Source organism: Anguilla anguilla, chromosome 13 (assembly GCF_013347855.1).
Source record: "Anguilla anguilla isolate fAngAng1 chromosome 13, fAngAng1.pri, whole genome shotgun sequence".
Classification (NCBI taxonomy): Eukaryota; Metazoa; Chordata; class Actinopteri; order Anguilliformes; family Anguillidae; genus Anguilla; species Anguilla anguilla.
Genome location: NC_049213.1, coordinates 1,779,233 through 1,793,045, shown reverse-complemented (window position 1 = coordinate 1,793,045; position 13,813 = coordinate 1,779,233). Strand labels below are relative to the sequence as shown.

At 47.9% G+C, this 13,813-nt stretch overlaps 1 protein-coding gene across 1 annotated transcript; it reads left to right on the top strand.

Annotated features, from left to right (window-relative positions):
- Positions 1–64: 64 nt before the first annotated feature.
- On the top strand, positions 65–13,147 carry sec13 (SEC13 homolog, nuclear pore and COPII coat complex component). Its single transcript, XM_035388374.1, has 9 exons — positions 65–257; positions 927–971; positions 1,312–1,427; positions 3,793–3,944; positions 4,115–4,248; positions 5,997–6,130; positions 8,302–8,422; positions 10,290–10,436; positions 12,589–13,147. The coding sequence occupies exons 1-9, from the start codon at positions 255–257 to the stop codon at positions 12,697–12,699; spliced, it is 963 nt and encodes a 320-aa protein (XP_035244265.1). The 5' UTR covers positions 65–254; the 3' UTR covers positions 12,700–13,147.
- Positions 13,148–13,813: the final 666 nt, after the last annotated feature.

Genomic DNA, 13,813 nt, shown 5'->3' with positions numbered 1-13,813 from the left:
CACACTGCATAAACTTCACACCAAGCGTTCGACGGAACTAAGTACATGTTCATCTTTGTTGTAGCCCGGAACTAATAGTCGCACGGCAAAGAGGTGGGAGGCGGGTGGAAGAAGATAGGTTTGCCACGTCGGAATTAAGGAAAGGTGCTGTCGGAGGCTTACTTAAAAAAAATCATAGTAAAGGGAAGAGTTTCTACTGGCTTATTTCTTATTCATTTTTATATTTTCTTTAATCAGCTATCTCCAGCGGAACTATGGTGAGTTGGCGAACCTGCGCGAGGACTAGTTGTTACAATGTTCCTCTCGCCAGCTACATAGCAGCTTGCTAACTATGTAGTAACTAATGTTAGGCTGCATGCTTCGGCTAGCCAGACAACACAGCTGAGCATAAACTGTCAATCTATTAATTCAGCATAGTTATGGTATAAGTTGTCTATTGAAGGTGCAGCTGGCTGTCAAATCTATTAGAATCATGTTGATAATAGCTAAGTGCCACGTAATGGGTTTGCAGTGTCCCGGCAGTGAGCGCCGCCTAGCTAATGCTAGCTAGCTATTTTTACGGTTTCCCGTTTCCATCTGGACTTTATTCAGAAATCTGTGCTACCACAGCCATTATTGGAAGCTTTTTTAGTCACAATATTTTGTCTGCATCATTTAATAACGAACTGTTAAAGGTTTAATGATATTCCATGCTAATAAATAATAGGTATTTCAGTTTAAATACTGTTATCAGTTAGCAAATTTGTTAGGAAACGGGTAGCTACCGTTTTAGATATGTAAACGCTATTATGACTTGTTACCCCAATGTAATGCCATCGAAATATATTGCGCGCTAGCTATTTAGCTATCAGGTGCGTGCATTGCCCTGTAAATATGTATCTCGAGACGCATTAGTTGATTAACGGTTTGTTCTTCACTGCCTCCAGGTTTCAGTCATCAACACTGTGGACACGTCCCACGAGGACATGATCGTGAGTAATCTTCAGTGGCTTTCCAAGTTTTGTGGATGAAAACTCCCAGTAGATGCCTATGTCAACCAATTAAGTATGAATGCCCTGAGAGTACCTAATGCGTCTTACTGGCTTTCTGTCTCTTGCAACCCTGTGATGTACTTCCTAAAAGTCTTGCCTGGGAAACCAAATGCTTTTCTGATTTTAACCTTTGTATTACACTGATATTGCTCTTGTGCTGCTGTACCTTTGCTGATGTCATCAGTAATGGACGGATATAAACACTTGTCCCATAAAAGGAACTGTCACCTTTGTCCTTGCCTATTTCTAACCCCCATGGGTGTTTGTCCTGTATTTCCAGCATGATGCTCAGATGGACTACTATGGCACAAGACTGGCCACGTGCTCCTCCGACAGGTCCGTAAAGATCTTCGATGTGAAGAACGGAGGCCAGATCCTCGTGGCAGATCTGAGAGGGTGGGTTCTGGTGCGATGTTTCCTCTCCAGTCTCAGTTGCTCCTGATTTCCTAACGGCAGGAATGTCGTTGTGGCTGCAGGGCGTTCCAACCCGGTTTAGTGTTAGCATTGTCTGTTATTGCTTCATGCTGGGTCCCCCATACATTTGTTATTTTATATGGAGCTCAGGTTCAGGGAGCTGAACAGGATTGGAGTGTCCCAAACTCTCCTGGACTTTTAAGTGTGTGATTAGTGTGTGTATTGGCTGGTTGCATCTAGATGGCCACATAGACTAAAGTTGTCCACATGACTAAGTGTCATATCCTTCCTTGCTTGGGCTGTGAGTTTTACCACTTAGCTTAATACCTCAGGCTAAGGTCTGCCCAACCACTGCCCCGTCATTATCTGCATCGATAGAGTCCTCATTACCTCCCTATAACTGCTTTAGCCTGATTTTAATTACTGACAGCAGGGGGTTGGCTTTCCCTCTATATCCAGGTCCCTACCAACTGTTCTTCCCCCTGTGGATTTTTTCACACCACTGTTTTTTTTTTCCTTCCCCCTGAGGACTTTTTAAAGTGGCTCCATAAATGACTTTATTGGTAATTTATCAGATGCTGTAATCCAGAGCAGAGTACAACGTAACATGACTGCATCCAGTCACTTTAGTTAAGTGAGCAATGTTTGCAGACTAGCAATGGTATGTGCACCATCATTAAAGTACTAAGTGTAGGCCTAAGTTTGCTTGTGCCAACTGTAATACAAAAGCAAATTTAATGCAAATCAAATGCATAATAATAATGCATGGAACAAATCAGTCCTATAGCTAATGTCCATATAAAGTAATAACGCATGCAATTGCAGTCCTAGAGTAATTGCATAAGATAGGAGTGCTAGGGTGTGGGAATAGGATGGGAAATGGGGAAATTGCAGTACATAGTATGAAGATGGTGTGTTGCTCTCTTCTCAACGTCCCTCCTCAGTGGATACTCCTGCATGTGTTGGTCTAACTGAGCCTTATTCAAGACAAGACTGCGACTGTAGCCCATCCAGGCAGGGTCAGATTATAATCTGATCACATTGCCGCTGTAGCCCATCCAGGCAGGGTCAGATTATAATCTGCTCAAACTGCTGCTGTAGCCCATCCAGGAAGGGTCAGATTATAATCTGCTCAGACCGCCGCTGTAGCCCATCCAGGAAGGGTCAGATTATAATCTGCTCAGACTGCTGCTGTAGCCCATCCAGGAAGGGTCAGATTATAATCTACTCAGGCTGCCGCTGTAGCCCATCGAGGCAGGCTCAGATTATAATCTGATCACATTGCCGCTGTAGCCCATCCAGGCAGGGTCAGATTATAATCTGCTCAGACTACTGCTGTAGCCCATCCAGGCAGGCTCAGATTTTAATCTGCTCACACTGCTTCTGTAGCCCATCCAGGAAGGGTCAGATTATAATCTGCTCAGACTACTGCTGTAGCCCATCCAGGCAGGCTCAGATTATAATCTACTCAGACTGCCGCTGTAGCCCATCCAGGCAGGCTCAGATTATAATCTGATCACATTGCCGCTGTAGCCCATCCAGGCAGGGTCAGATTATAATCTGCTCAGACTGCTGCTGTAGCCCATCCAGGAAGGGTCAGATTATAATCTGCTCAGACTGCTGCTGTAGCCCATCCAGGAAGGGTCAGATTATAATCTGCTCAGACTGCTGCTGTAGCCCATCCAGGAAGGGTCAGATTATAATCTACTCAGGCTGCCGCTGTAGCCCATCGAGGCAGGCTCAGATTATAATCTGATCACATTGCCGCTGTAGCCCATCCAGGCAGGGTCAGATTATAATCTACTCAGACTGCCGCTGTAGCCCATCCAGGCAGGCTCAGATTATAATCTGATCACATTGCCGCTGTAGCCCATCGAGGCAGGCTCAGATTATAATCTGATCACATTGCCGCTGTAGCCCATCCAGGCAGGGTCAGATTATAATCTGCTCAGACTACTGCTGTAGCCCATCCAGGCAGGCTCAGATTTTAATCTGCTCACACTGCTTCTGTAGCCCATCCAGGAAGGGTCAGATTATAATCTGCTCAGACTACTGCTGTAGCCCATCCAGGCAAGGTCAGATTATAATCTACTCAGACTGCCGCTGTAGCCCATCCAGGCAGGCTCAGATTATAATCTGATCACATTGCCGCTGTAGCCCATCCAGGCAGGGTTCAGAATATAATCTGCCCAGACTGCCGCTGTAGCCCGTCCAGGCAGGGTCATATTATAAACTGCGCAGACTATTGCTGTAGCCCATCCTGGCAGGGTCAGATAATCCGCTCAGAATTGGGGCGGCGGGGGACCCCTGTTTGTGCGCTGATCCGTTTGCTCTGTGCTCCGTGCAGGCACGAGGGCCCTGTGTGGCAGGTGGCCTGGGCCCACCCCATGTACGGGAACATCCTGGCCTCCTGCTCCTACGACCGGAAGGTGATCATCTGGAAGGAGGAGAACGGAACCTGGGACAAGATGTACGAGTACACGGGGCACGACTCCTCAGGTGATTGGTCTTTTTTGCGGTATTCCTATCGTAATTTTCTGGAGCTTGTACTGGATATGTGAAGACCACCAAAATGTACCAGCTGTTAGTATTTTGCTACAATGTGGAGTCAATTTGTGTATTCATAGGATCTCCCTCTCTCTCTTTTTCTCTCCCTCCCTCCCTCACAGTGAATTCTGTGTGCTGGGGGCCATATGACTTTGGGCTGATTCTGGCCTGCGGCAGCTCCGATGGGGCCATTTCCCTCCTGACCTTCTCAGGGGACGGACAGTGGGGCGTCAAAAAGATCAGCAACGCACACACTGTGAGTGTCCCGCAACAGCCTGTCTGTAAAAAAAGATCAGCAAGGCACACACTGAGTATCCCGCTCTAGCCTGTCTCTGTAAAAAAGATCAGCAACACTCACACTGAGTATCCCACTCCAGCCTGTCTCTGTAAAAAAGATCAGCAACACTCACACTGAGTATCCCACTCCAGCCTGTTTCTGTAAAAAAGATCAGCAACACTCACACTGAGTATACCACTCCAGCCTGTCTCTGTAAAAAAGATCAGCAACACGTACACACTGAGTATCCCGCTCCAGCCCATCTCTTTTAAAAGATCAGCAATGCACACACTGAGTATCCCGCTCCAGCCTGTCTCTGTAAAAGAGATCAGCTACGCACACACTGAGTATCCCGCTAGCCCAAATCCCCTTTAAGGTGCAGGGATTTGGGCTAGCAACTCTGAGGTTGCAGGTTCAAATTGTAGGCAGGGTACTGCGTAAGTAGCTCTGAATTAGAGCATTGCTTCTCTTTCTGGGGTTTGCTCAGGGCAGATATTGCCCTTAAAGTTTTAACATTTAAGTTAAACATATGGGGCAGTTTCTCAGTAAATTTTCACTCATGTAGATGAATGACATCCTGAGCGACATAGCTCAGGAGGTAAGACCAATTGTCTGGCAGTCGGAGGGTTGCCGGTTCAAACCCCGCCCTGGGCATGTCGAAGTGTCCTTGAGCAAGACACCTAACCCCTAACCCCTAACTGCTCTGGCGAATGAGAGGCATCAATTGTAAAGCGCTTTGGATAAAAGCGCTATATAAATGCAGTCCATTTACCATTTACATGGTGCTTTTTTAGAAATTAGTTTAGCGTACATTGTCAGCATGCACATACACTCAGAGACAGCGGGTTACAGACCTGCGTTAAAAGGTGGCTGTTAGATTGTGAGAGGGGGTCTGATGGTGCTCTGTGGCACTTTGATGGAGCTGTGCGGGGGTCTGATGGCGCTGTGTGGTGGTCTGATGGCGCTGTGTGGTGGTCTGATGGCGCTGTGTGGGGGTCTGATGGTGCTCTGATGGCGCTGTGCGGTGGTCTGATGGCGCTGTGCGGTGGTCTGATGGCGCTGTGCGGTGGTCTGATGGCGCTGTGCGGTGGTCTGATGGCGCTGTGCGGTGGTCTGATGGCGCTGTGCGGTGGTCTGATGGCGCTGTGTGGGGGTCTGATGGCGCTGTGCGGTGGTCTGATGGCGCTGTGCGGGGGTCTGATGGCGCTGTGCGGTGGTCTGATGGCGCTGTGCGGTGGTGTGATGGCGCTGTGCGGTGGTCTGATGGCGCTCTGTGGTGGTCTGATGGTGCTGTGCGGTGGTCTGATGGTGCTCTGATGGTGCTGTGCGGTGGTCTGATGGTGCTGTGCGGTGGTCTGATGGCGCTGTGCGGTGGTCTGATGGCGCTGTGCGGTGGTCTGATGGCGCTGTGCGGTGGTCTGAAGGCGCTGTGCGGTGGTCTGATGGCGCTGTGCGGTGGTCTGAAGGCGCTGTGCGGTGGTCTGATGGCGCTGTGCGGTGGTCTGATGGCGCTCTGCGGTGGTCTGATGGCGCTGTGCGGTGGTCTGATGGCGCTGTGTGGTGGTCTGATGGTGCTGTGCGGTGGTCTGAAGGCGCTGTGCGGTGGTCTGATGGCGCTGTGCGGTGCTCTGATGGCGCTGTGCGGTGGACTGATGGCGCTGTGCGGTGCTCTGATGGCGCTCTGGTGGTCTGATGGCGCTCTGTCTCCCTCCCCCCTCTCCCCCCAGATCGGCTGTAACGCGGTGAGTTGGGCGCCGGCGGTGGTCCCTGGCAGTCTCATAGACCAGCCGTCGGGGCAGAAACCCAACTACATCAAGAGGTTTGTGTCGGGAGGCTGCGACAACCTGGTCAAGCTGTGGAAGTAAGTGAACCACGCCGCGAGTGCTTTCACTTTACATTACGTTACTTTACATTTCATTACTTTACATTAATTTACATTACTTTACAATACATTTCATTACTTTACATTAATTTACATTACTTTACAATACATTTCATTACTTTACATTAATTTACATTACTTTACAGTACATTTCATTACATAACATTACATTACGTTACTTTACATTGCATTACATTACATTACATTACTTTACATTTAATTAATTTACATTACTTTACAATACATTTCATTACTTTACATTACATTAATTTACATTACTTTACATAACATTACATTACTTTACATAACATTACATTACTTTACATTACTTTGCAATACATTACATTGCATAACATTACTTTACATTAGATTACATTACAGGGATTTAGCAGACGTTCTTATTCAGAGCGAGTTACACATTTTTACTTAGCATTTACATTGCATACATTTATACAGCTGGATATATACTAAACAGGTTACCTTGCTCAAGGGTACAACGGCAGTGCTCTATCCAGGAATCAAACCTGTGACCTTTAGGTTACAAGACCAGGTCCTTACCCGTTATACTGCACTGCCCTTTATGTGAAGAAGGAAATGCAACAGAAGCAGACATATCCCTGGGGACATTATGGAATAATGATGGCTGTTTAAAAAAAAAAAGGATCAAGGATAACACTGCCGTTGTGATATTTCTTGAAAGGCCGGCCTGCATCTTGAAAGGCCGGCCTGCATCTTGATCTCCACACATTTCACAGTGTGCAGAACCAGTATAAATGGCTATAAAAATACCAAGAACATTATAAAAGTGCAAACTAAGGGTCTATAAAATTGAGATTTTCCTAATGTACTGAACTGTACTTTTGTATTAGTGCTAACTAAGGGTCTGTAGAATTAGCTGTCCTTAATGTACTTTGCTGTACTTTTTTGTTAATCTCTTCAGAATCTTAATGGTCTGTTTATAACAGCTTATTAATTTGTTTAGCAGCTGAAAGTGATGGGTGGTCATAACTCGGTTCATTAAATCAAGGCCATTCTGGTTTGATAGCTCAAAATTGTAAGGCATAAATATTGATTTTCTTAACACACACATGCACACACTCACAGACACACACACACACACACACACACACACACACACACACACACAAAAAGCTAAAGTAAAATTTAATTGCAGGCGAAGAACAAGAGCTCAAACATTGTTCCTCCTGTGAGAAACGACATGGAACATTTTCAGATTCGGAGGCTGGGGAAAATACGGTGGCTGACAAGTCCACTTTTAAAACACAGCCTTTGAAACCCAGCTAGCTAGCTAATTAGTATCTGACATTACACATCTACAAATGTCATCCTTATAATCAACATAGGTAACGTTAAAATATTCAAGACCGTGATTACATGCTAACTAGCAAGCTACATTTATGATTATATTTTTAATTAGCTGAGTGTGAGTTGCTGTCAGTTGCAGCTGAAGTTGTTGTTTGTCAGATGGCTAGTCTGGCTGAATTCATCAAAGTGCTTAGTTAACTAGCGAACGCATTATTTGTTTAACGGAAGTACTTACACCCTGCAATGCTGTATTTCACTGACGGAAACATCCTCTGCAGTGCTGCTGGTTTTAAAATCAGAACAACAGCGTATCGTCACACTTCTCTTCTGAGCTGGACAGTGTTTTTTTGCTGCGTTGCCATCACTGATCACAGCCACCGCCTCGTATCTGAAGAGTCAAGCGGTAACATGTGTTGTTTGCACCCACTACTCCTTGCACGGACTGTAATATTTACGTTGATGGTTGTATTTATACGTGTAAGTCACTGAGCTGTTTTGATTGGTTTTAAAAGTGCTGTGGCCATCAGCAATAACATGTGAGAGGGAGTGCTGTATTCAGTTCCAGGTTATAATCAGTTTGCAGCCACCATGTGGCGGACATGTAATACCACAACGTGACAAATGAACTGACAGAGACCTCCCCCCCCATTTCATCAGGCGGGGGTCAAAATAAGTCAGCAGCGGTGCTGAATGGCTGCCTGTATTTAGGGGAAACACTGTGTATAAATACAGAAACAATGGGCTGATGGGAAAAAGTGACTTCCCCATTTTCAGGCTGTCAGTGTTGCAAGCGCACTCAGGTGCTTCTCTCTTCTTTCCCTAAGGGAGGAGGACGGGCAGTGGAAGGAGGACCAGAAGCTGGAGGCGCACAGCGACTGGGTGCGGGATGTAGGCTGGGCTCCCTCCATAGGCCTGCCCACCAGCACTATCGCCAGCTGCTCGCAGGTAGCCATTACGGCTCTGGAGGAAAGTCTTTTCCTCAGGAGTCATCTCATTCTAACCAGCACTATCACCAGCTGCTCGCAGGTAGCCATTATGGCTCTGGAGGAAAGTCTTTTCCTCAGGAGTCATCTCATTCTAACCAGCATTATCGCCAGCTGCTCGCAAGTAGCCATTATTGCTCTGGAGGAAAGGCTTTTCCTCAGGAGTCATCTGTCAGTAACTGCACAAAGCAGGGCTGGGGTCCATTTGGCTCCAGTTCAGTGAATAAGACTCATTTCGCTAATTGGGAAGATTCCCTGAATGTTCCATGGGAATTTTCATTGGATGGGCTGAATGTCTGAATTGAAATGGGACTTGAGCCCAGGTCCATAGTTAAGCTCTTGTTTTATCTTTAAAATCAGATGAAAAGCAGTTGACCTGTCGGTTGTCGGTGGATATTCCTCTGGTCTCCATGAGTCAGCACTGGGAGAGGTGTGGAGTTTATCAGTAATACACTCATTCGGTTTTGGATTGAAGCCTGAACAGATCATAGGAGCAAATATTTGTAGGAGTATTGAGTATTTTAACAGTGAGGTGGATGTGAGCTTTAGCGGTATGATGAGATAGTGAGAGGTAGCTTATTGGCGGTTTGGAGTATAGGGACGTGTAGATGCTAACAGACAAGCTGGTGACGACTAAAGGTACAAGCCAGTCCGTGCCTCACCCTTTCCATGGATGGTTGTGCGGGCAGCGTCAACCAAGAAAGCTTTTAATGTGAATTAGTGATGCACTGTGTTAGCAAGTGGTGCGAGTGCAGCTTTTTCAGGCCGTTTCTAAGACACTCTTGAGGGGTGGGGTGCACACCAGGGCCGGGGACCCCAGCAGACCCTGCGGCTCTCCAGGACCAGGGCTGGGGACCCCAGCAGACCCTGCGGCTCTCCAGGACCAGGGCCAGGGACCCCAGCAGGCCCTGTGTCTCTCCAGGACCAGGGCTGGGGACCCCAGCAGACCCTGTGTCTCTCCAGGACCAGGGCTGGGGACCCCAGCAGACCCTGTGTCTCTCCAGGCCCAGGGCTGGGGACCCCAGCAGACCCTGTGTCTCTCCAGGACCAGGGCTGGGGACCCCAGCAGACCCTGTGACTCTCCAGGACCAGGGCTGGGGACCCCAGCAGACCCTGTGGCTCTCCAGGACCAGGGCTGTGGACCCCAGCAGACCCTGTGGCTCTCCAGGACCAGGGCTGGGGACCCCAGCAGACCCTGTGGCTCTCCAGGACCAGGGTAGCAGAGGAATGGATGAAATTCCCTGCATTTTTCCAAGCCAGCCCCCTTTTTTAAGGGATTTTCTGCTCGGGCAGTTGATATGTGATAGGACAGTCATGTGACCTAAAGCTGATGACCCATTGGCTGCGACTTTCCCACTGTGAGAGAGGGAGACGGGTAGAAATTCCTTAGGATGGTAACCCTGCAGAACCTGTGAGCCAATCAAAACAAGCAGCCCGATAATGTAGAAGTCTGCGCTTGCAGTATGACACACTGCTGCGTGACGCAGCATGAAACTGAGCGATGTATCCTGGGTGAATTTCAGACGCTCACATTTTGGAACGTGCCCATTTCAGGACCACTCCAGTCGGTGTAAATGAAAGGCACCGGTTTTAGAGCTGAGCGACTGTTATTTAGATGTTTATTGCACGTGTAGGCCATGGCACCTGTGCCGCAAATATTACTTTTTCATACTCCGTTTCGTTTCACAGTTTTGGTGTAGCTGTGGACATTTTGGCTCTGGGAGCAGTACAGGCACGCGGTGTTAACGAGGCCGTATCTGTGAAGCAGAAGATGCACAGGCTCTCTGAAGCGGCCGTCGCGTTTTTAACCCCCCTGCCCCCCCCCCCAGGACGGACGAGTGTTCATCTGGACGTGCGACGACCCCGCGGGGAACACCTGGACGGCCAAGCTCCTGCACAAGTTCAACGACGTGGTGTGGCACGTCAGCTGGTCCATCACCGGCAACATCCTGGCCGTCTCCGGCGGGGACAACAAGGTGAGAGGCCCGCTCCGCCCCGCCCGGCCACCAGGGGGCGCCAGAGGACCGCTCGCTCCTGTCCGCCCAACCAAAACTCAGAGCGGGAGCGTTCTGTCTATGCGCTGGGGTAATCTGGGAATGGGAAGATCTGTTGTAGGAAAAAACAGAGCCTCACATGTGAATCTCACTCTACCCGTTTTCTCTCCTCTGTCTCTCTCTTTCTCCTGTCTCTCTTCTGCTCGCTGTCTCTCTCTCTCTCTCTCTCTCTCTCTCTCTCTCTCTCTCCATCTCTCTTTTCACCCCACCCCACTCTCTCCCCCCCCACCTCTCTTCTCTCTCTCACACTTTTTTTTGTGGATCTACCCACTACCACAGCATTATGGTTTAGTCACCTGGGCTTTTGAAGCGGCCTTATTAGATGTTGAGCTATGAAATGCTGACGGCACATAGAGCCGGATGAGAACTTGCAATTTCTTAAAAGCCAACGTGACACAAATCTATGCACAAGGTTTTTCTTCTTGCATGGCACAGGACCATATGCTAATAGTAGCGCTTCATCATCTGCGTATGCTAATTGTAGCTTCTTGGCATCTGTGGAATGTTCCAGACGCAGTCCTGCTGCGTCTCCGTCTACACACTCACTGAGCGACAGGTTCAGGGGAGGTCCTGTGAAACTGATTTGAATTCGGTGGCGTGGAAGCGATGAGAGCGTCGGTGGATGGTTAACCTACGCGCCGCTGCTTCTCTTTAACGGTTCAGTATCAGCGGGGACCGGAAAGTTCCGGAATGTTAGTCGAGCCCATTGCCTTGGTAGCCCTGGGCAAACGAAGCAGCAGAATTTTGTTACCTTTGACGCTCCGACAGCCATCTTTAATAAAGACGAAAAGTATTTAATGTTGCTCAACAATATAAAAGCGACCCGCGAAAATCCCGCTTATGTCTGTAAGCGGACAGATTCCTGCTCGTCACGTGCTTATCGGACACTGGGATCAAACCCAGCACAGGGGCGGGGTCAAAAGGGTGAGCGAGGAGGTCAGTGCTGAAGATCAGAAGATGCGACGGTTTCCTTGGCAAACCGCCGTTTTATCGCGCGCCGATGAGTTTATTTATTTATTTATTTATTTATTTTATCTGCAGCGCTGGGTCTTTTCTCTCCAGAGCACTTTTGAGCTCTGAGGACGTGATTGATGAGGAAGGCCCAGAGCAGCCCCGGCAATAATGAGAATTCCTGAGTTTGAGGAGGGAGTGGTGCTTTGTGGGAAAGGCGAAGGAGGGAGGTTTGTCCCGCAGGCTCTTGATAGCCTTAAGTCAGCGGCGGCCATCTTGAGGTCATCTATCACCCCTCCTCCCCGGCACTTAGGTGGGCAGGAACGCGCGGATTAATAATGACAGAACTCTGCCCGACGCTAAGCCAAACTAGCGGCCTGCTTGGGGCGAAGCGCCCCGCCCTCCCGCCACTCTCACTGATCGTGCCGGCTCGGCTCCGGAGCTGGCTAATCAAGCTTCTGGAGTGAGACGTGGAATTTTAATTGTCAGCGGTGCGGAGAGTTAATTTAATGCTGTTGTTGTGCTTGTCGTTTTGAGGAACTGACTCTGAATAATGAATATTATGTAATGACTATTTTGTCAACTCTCTTGCACTTCATGCAGACGGCTTCAGACAGATTAAGATGCAGTATTTACTTTTCAGTGAGTCATCTTTTATTATCTGCTGCGTGGTTAGAATCAGGCTGCCCCACTCAACTTCAGAGTGAGTAAGAAATGAAGAAAGACCCCTTAAAGGCAGTCAAGCTGGACTGCTCCAATGGGGTGGGATCCACATAAGAACTGCACTTTTACACACTCAAACGGACTGGAGAAAATAAATAGAAAATACTCAGGGGCCCCAGTCTGGCCCTGGAGGAGGGCAGCGGTGTCTGCAGGGTTATGTGGGTTCTTTTTAACCGGAAGCCATTTTTAGGCCTTGGAAACGAGGTGCAATTCTTTACAGGTACAGTTTACAGATGCTTTTTGCCAAAGTGGTTTACAGCATGCTAAGCGATCCCCCATCAGGGCTAGAGATGGACAGTTATAATGAGGTTTTGTGCCATTATCAGTGTGTGCACCACCTGACGTCTGCAGACGTGCCCCAGGTCAGTTCTTTATGTGCGTTTCCACCCCCGTCCTGCAGGTGACGCTGTGGAAGGAGTCGGTGGACGGCCAGTGGGCCTGCATCAGCGACGTTAACAAGGGCCAGGGCGCCGTGTCGTCCCTCACGGAGAGCCAGCAGAGCGAGCAGTGAGACCCGAGCAGTCTGGCCTTCCCGGCTGCGTGGCTCCGCCCCCCGGCTGCAGGGCCCCGCCCCCTGTCTGTGAGGCTCCGCCCCCTGGCTGTGAGGCTCCACCCACTGGGGGGCATCTGTCACTCCTGATAAGAGCCTGCCCGGGTGTGGCTCCTCGGGTAGCCCCTTTCCGCAAAGACATTTCTCTCTTTTATAACGTTGTATCCCTGTATGTATCAGCAGATTGACCTGGACCAATCAAAGGCTTTTTTTTGTCTTCAATTTAGCCTAAATACCCTCTCCCAAATGACAGCATTTCATGAAAAGCCGATCTCTTGTATGTCAGATGACCCAAGCAAAACAACGAAGTAGAAATAAATTATCTGTGTTAAAATGTTTTCCTGGTATTGTTTTATGACTTCGTAACTGCAATCATGGGTTTGAATAAACTTTGAATGAAGTAAGAAAATTCTCAGTTTACCAACCTAGGATGTAAATTCCTGCTTGTGCTAAACTGCGCACACCTCGCTGATGTGTGTGCTGAAACTTTTTCTCCCATTTTTAAATGGCACAGAAGGAACTGCCAGATATCTCACATGAAATGAAACACTGTTGTGAAATGGATTTCTCCAATTTGCCGGTCGGAAATGAAGCTTTACATTTGCCTTTTTGCAAAGTGGATTAAACGAGCTTGGATAGAATCCTGTGGGCGATTTTCTTTTTGGATGAAATCCAGTGGCATTCAAAACAAATTCCTTCCATTTTTTTTTTTTCTGAATTTTTTTTCTTCCAAGTCAATTACTGGTTTAGGAAACTTGACGTCAATTTCAAAAGATGGCTTATCTGAAAACGTGCCTGCAAGGGGCCCACGCTTTGCATGAACCTGCAAGCAGTTTTATGGAGTGTGCTCCTGCTTTCTGACTGATTTATTGGCTGTCAGCCAATGAAAGTATTTTTTGTCGTTGTTTATTTTTGTTAAACAACACACTGACTAGGATAATTTTCCAAACATAAAAGGCTTTTAAATCAGACTATGAAAATATTTCTTAAAAATTTTTTAGTTTAGGACTAAAAAAACATATCTTTCCTGTTTCCTAAAAACAGCTGTTGTCTCAATGGTACAAACCTTTACCGA

Excerpts from the sequence above, each read along its gene's own strand:
- sec13 (XM_035388374.1), top strand. Across the intron at positions 1,428-3,792 it reads CTCGTGGCAGATCTGAGAGG|GCACGAGGGCCCTGTGTGGC; the intron begins GTGGGTTCTGGT and ends TGCTCCGTGCAG. Across the intron at positions 6,131-8,301 it reads AACCTGGTCAAGCTGTGGAA|GGAGGAGGACGGGCAGTGGA; the intron begins GTAAGTGAACCA and ends TCTTTCCCTAAG.